This window comes from Syngnathus leptorhynchus, chromosome 7 (assembly GCF_054491065.1).
Source record: "Syngnathus leptorhynchus isolate UIUO chromosome 7, UIUO_Slep, whole genome shotgun sequence".
Classification (NCBI taxonomy): Eukaryota; Metazoa; Chordata; class Actinopteri; order Syngnathiformes; family Syngnathidae; genus Syngnathus; species Syngnathus leptorhynchus.
Window position 1 is genome coordinate 6,397,389 of NC_141201.1, and position 13,902 is coordinate 6,411,290.

The 13,902-nt window shown below is 42.7% G+C and overlaps 1 protein-coding gene across 7 annotated transcripts in view; it reads right to left on the reverse strand.

Moving 5' to 3' along the window:
* The window catches only part of trip12 (thyroid hormone receptor interactor 12), a 28,583-nt gene that overhangs the window by 1,726 nt on the left and 12,955 nt on the right, over positions 1-13,902 (reverse strand). For 5 of the 7 annotated variants that reach the window (XM_085917037.1, XM_085917036.1, XM_085917039.1 and 2 more), the window contains 38 exons: positions 13,571-13,696; positions 12,631-13,412; positions 10,764-10,869; positions 10,450-10,586; positions 10,217-10,300; positions 10,011-10,106; positions 9,771-9,922; positions 9,608-9,643; positions 9,434-9,529; positions 9,263-9,355; positions 9,017-9,178; positions 8,808-8,876; positions 8,559-8,724; positions 8,245-8,362; positions 7,856-8,012; positions 7,532-7,685; positions 7,100-7,328; positions 6,850-6,968; positions 5,952-6,159; positions 5,072-5,172; positions 4,712-4,886; positions 4,459-4,600; positions 4,188-4,379; positions 3,934-4,085; positions 3,682-3,839; positions 3,496-3,569; positions 3,188-3,387; positions 2,971-3,098; positions 2,653-2,804; positions 2,321-2,463; positions 2,082-2,238; positions 1,869-1,967; positions 1,524-1,638; positions 1,245-1,399; positions 792-956; positions 434-598; positions 216-329; positions 24-118 (listed from right to left, as the gene is read on the reverse strand). In XM_085917037.1, coding sequence (XP_085773163.1) covers positions 24-118; positions 216-329; positions 434-598; positions 792-956; positions 1,245-1,399; positions 1,524-1,638; positions 1,869-1,967; positions 2,082-2,238; positions 2,321-2,463; positions 2,653-2,804; positions 2,971-3,098; positions 3,188-3,387; positions 3,496-3,569; positions 3,682-3,839; positions 3,934-4,085; positions 4,188-4,379; positions 4,459-4,600; positions 4,712-4,886; positions 5,072-5,172; positions 5,952-6,159; positions 6,850-6,968; positions 7,100-7,328; positions 7,532-7,685; positions 7,856-8,012; positions 8,245-8,362; positions 8,559-8,724; positions 8,808-8,876; positions 9,017-9,178; positions 9,263-9,355; positions 9,434-9,529; positions 9,608-9,643; positions 9,771-9,922; positions 10,011-10,106; positions 10,217-10,300; positions 10,450-10,586; positions 10,764-10,869; positions 12,631-13,412; positions 13,571-13,696 — 5,772 coding nt within the window. The remainder of the gene's footprint in view (positions 1-23; positions 119-215; positions 330-433; positions 599-791; positions 957-1,244; positions 1,400-1,523; positions 1,639-1,868; positions 1,968-2,081; positions 2,239-2,320; positions 2,464-2,652; positions 2,805-2,970; positions 3,099-3,187; positions 3,388-3,495; positions 3,570-3,681; positions 3,840-3,933; positions 4,086-4,187; positions 4,380-4,458; positions 4,601-4,711; positions 4,887-5,071; positions 5,173-5,951; positions 6,160-6,849; positions 6,969-7,099; positions 7,329-7,531; positions 7,686-7,855; positions 8,013-8,244; positions 8,363-8,558; positions 8,725-8,807; positions 8,877-9,016; positions 9,179-9,262; positions 9,356-9,433; positions 9,530-9,607; positions 9,644-9,770; positions 9,923-10,010; positions 10,107-10,216; positions 10,301-10,449; positions 10,587-10,763; positions 10,870-12,630; positions 13,413-13,570; positions 13,697-13,902) is intronic. The other 2 variants (XM_085917042.1, XM_085917041.1) reach the window with 2 other exon arrangements.

Here is a 13,902-nt window from a genome sequence, read left to right on the forward strand (position 1 = left end):
AATCGGGGTAGATGTAAGTTTACCTGTCATGTGTGTAGCCGTGATCCGGCCGACAGCACTCCATCAGGGTCTTGACGTCCCACGTCTCCGATTTACTGCCGCACAGCAACTGGTCAAGCTACGGGGAGAGACGAGTACAGTTGAAGATGCCAGAACCGGGTCGCCAACTGATTATTTTACTCAACTCCTTTTACTAGGTGGGTGGAGAGACTTACCTCTTCTGGATAGAAATACTGCAAGTGATGTAGTGGGAAGACTGACTCAAAGCCTTCCCTAAAAGACTCAAACTGTCTTGACACTCCCTCATTGAGAGTCCAGTACACCACCAACTAGGAGAGGCAAAAAAAAAACAACAAGTTGGTTTTGCAAACTAATGCCCTTTGTTTTTGCTTAGCCACTAAAAAAAGACAAGGAAGGAAGGGTGGTGCCATACCCTGAGATACTCCTCAAGGTTGTAGATGGTGACAGGCACATCTTTTCCACCCTTTTTCAGCTCAATGTTGGGGAACCCTGGGAGTGTGAAGTCCAAACCCAGGTCCTCCACAATGCAGCCATTCATATTGAGGCTCTCCAATGCTTGCTGTAACGTCTCCCTTGTCTACAAGCAAATACATGAAAAGGTTACTCCTATGTGTATGACGTCCACATGACAAGAACAAAACATAAGGTTACGGAAACAGACATCAAGAGTATCCCAAGTGCCAAAGTTCTGTCATGGAAGGTTCAACAAAACAAAACAAAAAATCACTCTGCCCTGATTTTCACACTTTAAAAAAAAAAAGCAAGTCTACCTGAGAGCGATCCTGCTCAAGCCTCTTCTTTTGACGAATGATATCCTCCAAGTGCAGGATGGATTTCGCAACATCAGGATCAATGTTGACCAGGTCATGGGAATTTATAGAGGTCTCATGTCGCAACATCCACTTATAAAATGGCAGCCCCAGTGGCAGGTCCAGCTGGTGGTAATAAAACAAAGCAATAATCCATTTGTGGAACAGGTTTCATTCAATGCGTTAGGTGCCAAGAGTAGCATGTGTGAACCCTTACATACTGTTCATCTTACATGCAGACGTGACAATTTTGGAAAAAACTTCTAGAGGGAATTCTCTTACTAAAAGAGGTTCTAACACAAAATATGGCAAAAGTGAAGCGCTGTGAATACTTTCCAGACGCATGTTAAATTCAACTCAAACAGTTTGTAAGGGGTAAAGGTGTCAGAGAAAACAGAACTATTAATTTCTCACAAGTCTGAAGTCCATGATGGCTTTGGCCATGAGCTTTCCCAAAAAGCGAAACTTCATTTTGATTTTGGCTATGTGTGCTGGTTTGGTTGTCCTGCCAAACGGAACCGCAAAGAGCCCTCTGGTACTGAACATGTACTTCATTCCTTCTTGGCTTCCTAGTCCAAAAGAAACATGGAAAAAGAGAGTGAGGTAAAAGCAACAGCATATTTTGATTACAAGCAGAGGTTTCATTAACAAGTGGAGACAATGTGTTACAGAAAAGGACGCGTAGGGTGATACCTTTCGGGTTGGTCAGAGTGACCTCTTCACCCCTCCACAAACCGAGGTCAGCTCGCTGTAGCTCTTGCGAAACTAGAGCGTAGAACTCCAGAGTGGGACCAAGACCCGTGCCCACCTGGAGAACGAGGACATTTATGACATTCATGTTCACCCTCTTCTTTATAATGCAATACAAAAACAGTACTGCACTGCTTCGTTCGTGCAAATTAGTGATAGACTACTGAGCACTCAGACTGATATGCATGAATTCAAATTTAAGTGAAGAGAGAACTCAATCGTACATCCACCCGTATGCAAACACTGATCGACTAAAAGGCCTGTGGTAGCATCATCAATTTCAAGTACCTCATTCTCATACTGAATTTCCAACATTGCACGTGAACTTCCCAGGTCCTGCATTACAGACTCGGCCTGCTTGAGCAGCTCATCTCGGTTTATCGTCCTCTGAAAGAATGGGACACAAAATTACATTTGAAGAAACAGACAAGACAATGTAAAGGGCAACTGTGACAATGGTTACGAGGTGTTAGTTACAAGTTACAAGATTAAATAGGACACCTTTTTCCTGTCAAGACGTGGTGCAACTCTGCTGTCCTGAGAATCTGATTGGTTTATCTCAGGATTAGTGTCCAGTAAGCGCTGCATGGCTCTGTCGCGATCAAAAGCTGTTACGTAGAATAACATCTGCCGTGTATCAAAGGGGAAGAAGAAAGGGCTGCGGAGAGATCACAACATGAGAAAATGGTCCGAGACCAATTTGCAACTACCATGACACGGCAAAAAGGGCAAACATTTACCAAGTCTTTCCGAGTTCTATGAGCCAAGTTGGGATGTTCCCGGTCATAATAACAAGGGGGTCTTGGAGCTGACGGTTGGCTTTGGCGGTCAGCTTACTGTTAATGAACTCACTGGTGGCGATGATTTCCTTACACACGGCATTCTGCAAAAACAATTTTATTAGGGCATGTCAAAATAGGTTTGGTGTAGGCAATGACAGGAACAGTTCAGCTGACCACTTTTGATGCATTGACCAAAACAATATGTCAAAGACAAAAGTTAACAGAGTAGACCTGCTTTAAATCAACCGGTGGGGAAAACCGGACCGTACACATTATTCTTGGGGACTTACATCATACAAGTAGAACCAGTATCTACTGATTGAGTGCAGAACCCTCAGCAGCAGGTTGACGTCTAACGAGGGGTCATCAAAGGTTATGCTCTCTGGAGGCTCTGAAATGAGGTATGTCTCTAAGGGATTGATGACGCTGGGACACACACCATCTGGAAATAATAGAGAACGCCATTGTTAGATTTACATTTTAGCACTCGTAGCATTTGCCCATGTGAACCTTGTAGTGATTTCTAAGCCCTTGCTCAAGTGCAGATTCTTTTTTTTTTAACAGACAAAAGCTACTGCCTTTCACTTGGAAGCCCTAGAGATCCTCACCATGCCACAGCTCATCCTGCTTCTTGGCATTACGGGGAGAGGTTTTTGTGGGTGCAGTTTGGGCTCTGCCCCTCTTCCCTCCCACGGCGTCTTTGCTGCCGTCCTCATCCTCTCGAACGGGCTTATACCTGAGAGTAGAATCAAATCAGATGTTTACCTCGAGTAAGGTGCATTTCATCTTAAACTCCTTCTTGCAGTCTCATTAGGGAAAACTGACCATATTGTATGCGTTTTGGTCCAAATGCCTGCTCGCCCCAGTGGGTTTGCTTCATCGTCTGTGGACTCCCTTTCTTCTTCTGCCTGAAGGCTGTACTGTCGCACAGCCTGGTAAACTGTCATGTTGTATGGCAGCAAGTGGTCACCAATGTAGAACTGCAGTCTATGACGTACGCTGCCTGAATTCAGGAACTGTGCAGCCTGTATAATATCATATGAGGGCCAATGCCAAAACAATTGTTAGAGCTGAGCAAGAAAAAAAAATAAAAAATAAGTCCAAGGCCATTTTGAATTGTGTCATTCACATACCAGTGACTCATCTATTTCATCATCCGAACCATCGTCATCACTATCTTCATCCTCCTCTCTGATTCGGCCATACCCTTGATACAAAAATTGGTTACAGCTCAATTGCAACAACAGCGGACCCTTGAGAGAATGCATAAATTAGCAGATGCTCCCCTCATCAGCAAGGAGGCCAAAATTGTCACTCACCTCTGACCACAAGGTATCTCTCAATGGCTTGCACCAGGGCCAGAGGGTCGATCTTCACCGGGCCTCCTTTCCACTGTTTAACATTAGTGCAGTCTGGATGCCTTTGCAACTGACACTTGAGCTGATGTGTGTTGAAGAATTTAAGTGCCTGTGAGCCTCTGGAGAAGCATATTCGCTTGATTAAACTCACATATAGATATGGAATTAGTTTCGGGTTAAATAAAATGGTGATCGAAGGACCAACCAACTGACCTGCTTCCATTGCCATTGCCACTGGGGAAATCGTGCACTTTGACAGGGAACTGCTCCATTTGACTCAGACAGCTGTTCATTTTGTGAACCAGAGCCAGAAAAGGCCCATTTTCGGTTGGGTCCAGACAACTTTCAGGCTCTGTTCCTGGAGCCTGTAAACCACATAGCAGGAGAACATTTTTTTAAAAAAGGTAAACCAAGAAAGACCTTGTTGCATGCTTTGATCTTTCAAAATTCGAGCCCCCTATTCTCACCGGGCAGCCGATAAAGACATGGAGGAAGCGTTTGAGTCGCAAGTCTCGACTGAGCAAGTCTCTGTCTGTGTGGGAGGTTAGATAAAGCAGAAGCTGCTTTACCAACCCACTGTGTTGGATCTCAAAAGAGGACACGTCAGATTCAGACACGATACCGGAGATCTCCGAAAGACACTCCAAACCGCCATCCACCTATGAGAGGGAACATCAAATATCAGGCATTATCTGTAGCTAACTGGCTCATGTGGGAAAGTGTTCATGCTATACATACCTGCAGGTTGAGCTGCTCAGTGGATGTGCAAAGCCTCTGAAGTACATTCAATGCAGGGTTGCTGCCATCTACATTTTCAGAGTTGAAGTACCGTTCTACAAACTTGTTGGCCTGTTCTTTGATCCAGGCCTTGATTTTATCTCTGCCAAAATACGGAGGAAAAAACCAGTTCAATAATCAAATATAAACATTAGCACACATACATTAAAAGTCATAATTGCACATGATATCTCAGATTTTGTTGGGATCATACCTGTTATTTGAGACAGAGTCCTTGGGAGGTGCCCTTGCCAGGCCACTCACCCCAGCTGTACGTGAGGGCTCAGAGTTGGCATTATTGGTTTGGGCACCCAGTTTGCCCCATGTCTTGGGATTGAGACTGGCCAAGAAGGATGATTTGGGTGACTGGGTACTTGTGGGGCTTTTAGCTGTGGAGAAAACAAGACTTCAAGTTAACAACATGCACAAAAGAAAATCATTTGACTGGACCAATGTTATTCTATTTCTTTTGACAAACGCTGCACGATGTGTAGTGTGTGCACTAAAACGCTAACAAGATGATTGGACAGACTCTCATACTCACAGTAGGTAGAGTACCAAAAGAAGATCTTACCCTGATTGTCTACTTTATCGTCATCCCTTGGCGGTGAGTATTTAGGCCTTCTGGGGCCCCTCTTGGGTAATCGTTTTCTCTTCAGGACATCACTTAACCTCCTGAGAATAGACAACAGGAGTATGGTAAATATGGTTATTACTGTGACGGACTTAAAAGAAAAAAAAAATTGCACTACGACATCTGTTGACATTTTCAAATACAAAGTCAAGTGTTTCTAAAGCTGGCTATTTGTGTCATTTTAAAAATGGGACGCGTTAAAGAATATTGCCTTTTAATTGCTTGTACACTTGGTCCTCGGATAATAAGGGAACCGTTATGGCAGAGGAGGCTGGGTGAACAATGAAATCTTATAGTCCCGTGAAACCAATGCTGAACTTTTTGCTCCAGTTCATATAGTGTGCCTTTCTGCAAATGCATGAAATGCATAATTTAATATTGCTTAGTGTCGCTTTTATTATTCATTTCATTCTATTTTTTACTTTCATTCTTTAAACATAAACCTGGAGTTGCACGCCAATTCTGATGCATGTGTACCAAACAAATGAATATCTAATCATTTGGCAATGTCCAATGATTAGTCCATGTTTGTCAAAATTGGAATCTGTTCCATTATTAATAGTTCCTTTCAAAAAAAAAAAAAAAAAAAAAAAAAAAAAATCAAACTCAGTGTGGTCAATGACAATGTGTGAATCTTTGTGTCGATTGGGATGAGGAAAACAATGACTTTGATTTTACTGTTTTATTGTGATTTAAAGGTTCTTTTTGTATCAGATTTTTAATAGGGAACATAACATCCCACACCAAAAGCAGAAACCATCATCTGAATTTCAACATTTTGTTCAGGTTGACAAAATAAAGAATATCACATTCTACTCACCCTTGCGGACTGAGGTCCAGTGAGTCATCCATGCTGTGCTGGAAGCTAGGAGAACCCAAGTCAGGCGTCGTATTATTGGCGGCCGTGGTAGATGTAGTGCTAATGGTTGTAGTACACAGACTAGTACTACTGCTGGGGGAAGCCTTGGGCGGGCAAGTAACTAGAAAGCTCTCAGACTCTGCCAAGTTTTTAACCTGATGCATTACACCTATGGAACAAAATACAAAAGTAGGCCTTGATATGAGTAAAATTAGTCACTTTGAGCTGACACTTCTGAGAAAACTGTTGGCATCAGGGGGAAAAAAAGGGGATGATTTTGTAACATGTTGCATTCAGTGACTAACTAACTGTTTCCCGAGGAGAATAAGAATAATTCTGCACCTATGTTCCTCAGACGGAGTTCCTGCTCCTGTGTCGCTCATAGAACATTTGCTGCAGAGTGTTCGTTTCACATGTTGAATCTTTTTATGTCGTGCTATTCACTTTGTTTTTAACAGTATATAAACATACTTTGCCGCAAAGTGTTTGCTCACTGTCTGACGTCACAAACTCAAACCAATTCCGAATGACCAACAAAATGGTGCCTCTTTAGTAAACTTTGCCAAGTCATCAGTGGTCGCACAAACACAAGTAGCTAAAACATTTATTCAGTCTCAAATTTTTTAGGTTGGGAAACCATGACCATTGAGGGTCAGTTCAGAGCTCAGCAAGAAAAATCTGAGATAACGCTGTGACTTAGGGAACACAAAGCATTCTTCCATGTTACCTTAAGGGAACTGTAATGAACTCCACTAGCAGCGACTTCAATTTTAATGATTTATAGCCATGGCATTTTCAAAACACAGACAAAATCATTTTGTGCACAATAACATATCACAGAGAAATCTAAGACAATTACCTTCTCTCCTGAAATAGACACTGAAGACATCAGGGAGCTTCTGCATGAGGATCTCGGCCATCTGCAGAGACCCCACAACAATCTTCAGGTCCTGGCTTGATAGCATGGAGGCAATGTGACTGGAGGGGGGGAAAAAAGTAAACAAACGAGTCAATTATAAAAATAGACCACATTAATAAATGTGCCCTTTTAAATGGCACCTTCTAGATTGAGTTTCTTCATGAATGAAAACAGCGACTCAAATCCTTACCTGGACACTGCATGGTTCCTCAACACATCCTTCAACAGCTCTGCATCAGCAAAGTAGATGATCCTGAGGATGGCTCTAAGGCACTTGTGTCTAACTGCAGGTCCAGCAGAGGAGCTGTACACTTCATACAAGACCCCAAATAGAGTTTTGATAAAACATTTAGCCAGCTCGGGATCTTCTTTCATCAGCTGGGCTCGTGCATCTTCTCGCCTAACTTCCTGGTGGCTCCCTGGAGAAAAAGGACAACACCATTTTAAAATTGCTTGAAAACCACAGCAAACATTTCGAATTACAATGAGAGACATTTGAGGCGGATGCGTGCACAGCTCAGATGGACTACTTAACGTAACTGAAACAAATGCACCAAGTGTTTATATTAGAGAAAATACAGTACAAACTGTTGTGTTTAAGAAACTTAGTCAAGATGATTACCGGAGTTGGGATTTGCAAGTGGATTTGGCTTCCTCTGGATACCACGTGCCGTTCCGGTGTCTTCATTGATCTGCTGCATAGAGTTAAAGTCAATTGTGTACACACGACCCAGAGTTGACAAGCTGATCTCATCTTCCCCATTCTGGTGGGCTGTCTGTAGGACAAGACAATCACCATATACGGCCATAATTAGAAGTGAATTACAATAAATGCGATCTTTAATTATGATTCACAATGCAATGAATTACTTTAGGACAAATGTACCAGGGATGCTATAATGGCAGTCTTTCAGCATTTCAAAGTATGCTTAAAGTGGCTCATTACCTCAATAATGCGGCTGTCGATGCGATTGTAAGGGTGCCACAGCCCTCTATCATCCCGCCACTGCCATATGACTCCTTCCGTCGTTTGGGCGCTGCCCTTCTTCAGCATTAAATCGACTGCAAAGATGCCCTCTCGAGGAAGGCAGGGCATCAGCTCACTAGATGGAGAACAAGTTTTAGATTGCTGTAGAACTACTTTAAGATTCCTGGGGCGTCATGAAGAGATTAGTGTTATTGAGAATATTAAAAATTTATGTATGGTTGTTGTGTCAATAAAAGGTTGTGACATACTGGTCTCGTCATAATGGCATCAATCAATGTTTTAATATGGAAAAAGAAGAGACAATATGTTATGCTATGGGGAGGAGGGAAAAAAAAAATCTACATTACCATATTAGGGAGGTCAATTCGTAGAGCTCTTGAGGGCTGCGTGGTACAAGTTCAATCTGTTCCTGGCAGCTGCCATTTGATGCCCCACACAAGAGGAAGCGCAACGTTTCTGCTATGTCTGTTGAAAAGGGGGGGGATATAAGCAATTAGCATTCAGCTCATATCAATTGGAATAAAGTGTGCGTTAACAAAACACTATAAACGTTTTACAACTATGATAATCAAATGAATGAATTGTAGGTCCAGGGGGTTATCAGAGACTAAATTAAAGTGTGAACCATAAGGGTGAGAGGGTTAAGGGGACTGTTACTCACTTTGTTTCATGAGCTGAACTGCCAAGCAGGGACAGTTGGAACACATGAGGGAAAACATGCGCACAACCATGATGAACATCCCAGAGCTAAGTATAGGTGGTGTCACTACTAGCAGCTGCTGAATGTTGGTCAAAAGGTCTCGTGATGCCACTTCTTGCAGCAAGTTCTGTTGATTCAAACATAAAAACTGGCTTGGATGAAAATCGGTGAGAGAAACAGCACTAAATCAGAAAAAGTTTACAAACAAACCTCCTCGTGTTGAAAATTATCCACCAGTCGAGCGAAACAGAGGCAAGTGCTCTCAACAGACTTTTTGTCCTGCAGGGGGATTTCAAACCAAAACACATTTCATTCTTGGCATATTTTCAAATAAATGACATATCACCATGAATTAAATCCATGTGACATGTGTAATGGTGTCATTTTTCTTAGTGACTTTGTGAAGCAGTTTATTTTACCTGATGTGCAAGTCTCTGAGTCAACAGAGGCAGAGAATCAGCAACAAAGTGGAACTCATCAGGTGTAATGCTCTGGCAGCAGTTGGCTGCTATGGCCAAGGCATTCCTCTGTGCATTGATGCTGAAGAATTCTAGGTAGAGTAGGCAGTCAGCAAGCCCACCCTGTGAGGAATGACAGGAAATTATTGCAAGGTAGTTTGGGAGTGGCGGTGACTACAGACAAGATGCCTTACGTGACACACTTACCGCCTGCAAAATTGCTTTGCTGTGTCGCCTCGACAGCATTTCCAAGGCAGTCAGGGCCTGCTCAGCTACGTCAATGAACTGGATCACCTGAAGCTGCATAAATGACATTCCACATATAAAAATGACATCTTACCTATCGCAAGATAGTTAGGAAAGGTTGGAAGGTCTTACCTTCTCCAGGAAGACAGGAATAGCATCAACCACTACAGCTGAGGACCTGGGGAGGGCCTCCATCATGTACGTGAGTGCACGAGAGGCATGATTCATCTAGAGGCAAGGAAATTTACATTAAAAAAAAAAACATTGGGAAGAAAAACAACAGTGATCAAGTTTTAGCGTACTTACAATATCGAAGTTATGCTCCATTTGCAAAAGTGTAATCTGTGAAAGGAAGCAGAACAACAAATAGAAGCATTAGGTCAAATGAGTAATAAGGCCTTAGGTTCATATGAAAAGCCAGTCCATTCGTCTCCGCAAAAGTGTCAGAGTCAAACTAAATTTAACTCACCAAAGCGGGCACGACGCTCTTGACAGGAAATCCACCAAGTGTCTCTTCATTGCCCATTACCAAAAGCTGGCACATCTCAATGGCAGCTTGGAGCTGCTGAGACTCATCACCTGTGGCCTGCAGACCTTGCAGTAACTGCTGAGCCTTGGAGCCTGGACAAAGAATGGACACAATGTTTTAATTCATTCTTACGAGTTTACTAAAGTCACAGAGATGCAGAGATAAGAGGGTACTGCATACTGGCACCACTGCCGATGGTCCTGTGAAAGAGCTGTGACATCCGAGGTCCCAGGGGGCCAAATAGATGTGGGGGGAGACCCCTGGCCTCTAGTAAAGCTATAAAAACACCACCAAAGTGGCAGGTTAAATCAATATGCATGCATAGGCAGAATGACTACAAAAAATATGTGGTAACCAAATGTTGAGTTTATGTTGAACTGAGGCACCTTGAAGCCTTCCCATTTCTGAGTCATCAGATTCACTCTCTCCAGAGGTGGTCATGCCTACTGCTCCAGTAACTGAACTCGAAGCTGGAAAGATAAATCATAGTCATTTAGTTTGTGAGGAAAGAAATCAAGTTATGACTAAACTTATTTATACTTACTCTTACTATTTTTAGAAGTTGAGTTTGTCAACGCAATGACTGCAAATAAAATGTACCTGTATATAATGTATGTACCTGAGGCGCCCTGCGATGCCTCATCAGTGCGAGCGGCCGACGAATTTGCCCCATCCTGGTTGTTGTCGGAGTCAGCCATTTTCTCCTGCCGGCGAGCGTCAGCTGCCCCACGCTTGCCCAGGCCTGAGCCCCGCCGACTGTAATAAGCAGAATCAATATGAGCCACCACGGAATAATTCACATGTTCAGGATGTTCATGTGGCTCAACATTGTGAATTTATTCTTGCAGTTTAAGAATTTACAGAGCACATTTATTCAAGCAAATTTTTTCCAGTCAAATTCAAGTTGGAGGCACGCATGTATATATTATATACCTGGTGCTGGCACAGGAGCCCGTGGTCTTCTGACGTGTGCTCCGCCGAAAGCTGGGGAGCTCTGCTGGAGGAGACTCGCTGCGCTTTTTAGTGGATTCTCTCAAACCTTGGGGAAACAATGGTGACATTTAAAAATTGGTGAAACATTATGCAGGGATTCAAAAGGTTTATGCCAAAATCATATAGCCATGCCACAAGTGAAACTGTATTTTCAGTTGGTAAAAGTCTCGATGCCTGTAACACTGGCAAGACAGGAGAGTGGTATTAATAGCACTCGGGGCAGTATGACAGGGTACCCTTCATTGCTAGACTGAAGTCATAGTTCATTTCTTCAAAAGGATAAAGCATCAGATTATGATACCAAATGCTAAAAAGTCAGACTATTCCTTTGTGTCCTTTGCAAATGACAAAACCAAAAATATCTTGCATAAAATTGACATTACTCAAAACAAAATGTCTCCCACAACTAAGCAAAGACTGGGATTTGTACTGATTTACTTACCATTAACGCTGTGAATACGGTACAGTGTTATGGTATCAGATGATAACGGATGAATAAAATGAGAGCTGCAGTTCTAAACAAGAGTGGTGTGTCTCTGCCTGTCTACAAACATAACTGAGTCAACTGATAGGTTGATAACCAAGCCAACTTAGGAGGAGCCTCCCTTTTTGGGCCCAAAGCCCAAGCCGCTGAGGCCACCCTGCTAATAACAGTAGGACTCAACAAACATTTTCACAGGTACGCCTCACGTCCAACCTTCCTTACAACTGCCTATTGCTTTAGGTAATACATTCGCTGTTTGAGTTCAAGTACAGAAAAGCTCAAATGTTACTGTGAGAGGGAATCAAAGGGTTTTAATTCTATACCCAAAGGTGCTGGCTGCATGTGTATGATGTGGTGGTAGTGTGCACACACATGCAGTGTGTGTCTGTTGAATTTCCCGTTCAGGCAATATACATTGTGGATGCAAAATTCAATTAAAATATTAAATATTCCAATGTGCAACCACATAACTGAGGCAAAACCCCAGACCATCCAAGTTAGAAAACTATGAAAACATGTCTCTCAAGTTTGGTCTGTCTGTGGCTTTGTGGGATGGAACCTACTCACATCAGCAATGTCACATCACAGCATGAGAGACCTCAGCTTTATGCAATGTGAACACGCACAAGACTGAAGAGCTAAGATCATACCCCAAGATAAACTATTCTCTCGACAAAGTACAAAACATTTTCTACATCCTCATGAAGTATGACCACAGCAGAGCCCTCAAAAAAACTTACAAAATTGTTGAAAATCTTATATAAGGTCGTTCCTTTTGTTCAGACTTTTGTTGTTTGTCTGAACAATAGAACTACCTTATATAGTATATGGTGACATTATGAATCCTATCGAAATGTTGAATTTTTTTTATTATTATTATTATTATTTTTTTAGAATTGTCCAGGTTTAGACAAAGTTTCTGTAAATGCTTCCCTGTCACCCCACACAGAATAAGAACATTAAAAAAAGATGTGAAATTTGAAAGCGCAAAATAAACCTGATGGGTCATATTAAGAATTGTTGCATATGGCTCATGCGCAGACCACATAACCTGGGATCTTAAAAAAAGTAATTTATCAAAAAAAAAAAAAATAATCTAATTTGCTTTATGTTATGGTGAGCTTCAAAACTCTGTTTTTACCATGACATGCTGCAAAAAAAATAACACAGCCAGGATTGTTGTATTATACACGGTATGCATTCAGGAATGCTATCCAAACATTCCGAAGATCATTGAAAACGACACACACCCTTGCATGGAACCTGTCAAGACAATTCAGTTGTGTATTATCGATTGTAAGTATTTCAATAACGGTAACTCACGTGCAAGTTTCGCTTGTAATCCAGACGGTCCTGGTTTGGATGTCTCAGTTTTGGACGATGCAGTTAGAGACAGTTTGGGTTTTGGCAGATTGACTTTTGGGTTGAAGCGTGTCGCCCACTCAAACTTTGAAGAGCTGGACTTGGCCTGTTCCTTGTCACGGGTGCTACGGCGAGGAGAGGGGCTTGAGGCGGAGCGAGATCGGCGTGCCTTTGTCTGGTCTTTGCCCTGTTTGACTCGGGCACCTGGCGTTGTGGCACTATTTGTGCCTGTAGTGGAAGAGGAGGAGGAAGTTGAGGCAGAAGAAGAGGAGTCCGTCACGTTGCTGCACCCAGCTTTGGCTGAGGCGGCCGATTTTGACGCCAGCTTGGTGGGTTTAACAGTTCTGCCCTCTGTACTATTGGAGAGGGACACGGTGGTGCTTCTTAGACCTGGATGAGAATCCGCTTTCTTCCGTTTCTGGACCGGTGAGGCCCCAGTGGCCCCACTTTTCTTACTCTGTCCTCTACCCGAGGATGCAGGTGCTTCTGCGGCGGCTAGTGACCTCTTCTTAGCTGTGTTTTTCCTGGTCTCTGAGGTATTATCTCTGGGTAAGGGCTGGGATTTGGCCTTTTTTGTTAGTGGCGGTCCTAACGTGCTAATTTGGTCTGGAGCTTCACTTCGCTTGAGTCCTCGGGTGCCTTCGCTTTTGGACTGATGGCTTTGTCGCTCTTGTTCAGATGTCCCTGCAGTTTCTGGGTCGTCTTGCAGTACAAAAGATGCCACGGACAGCGCGAGTCCGCTTCTGCCAATTTGGAAGGAAAAATGACAAAATGTGATCTAAGAAACTAGTTGTTCTCAAACAAAAACAAATGTCATATAACACTCTTAGAACAAAATGTACATCATATACATGTCAAAACAAACTCTAGCAAAGAAGTACCAAGAGTAAAGGACTGGTACCTTTTTGAGCTATGGCCTTTGGTCTGGCCAGTGACTGAGCTGCTTGTGGCTTTGGAAGCCTTGGATATGGGCCTTCTACTTTCAGGTGGGGAATTTACTTTTTGTTTGACCTGCTCTGACTGCAACCTGTAAGAGTGGAAATTCAAATGCAAGAAACAATGTGGGTGTTTGTACTTAGGACATAGAAGATCATATTTAATACAAATAAATCATTTTTGCCAAGTGCCGTCGAAGTATAGCTTTGTCAACCATGGTAAACTTAAAACATTATTAGTCATATTCCAGATATGACTCATAAAGAAGGAACCTCTAAGACTGAACACAATCTAGTA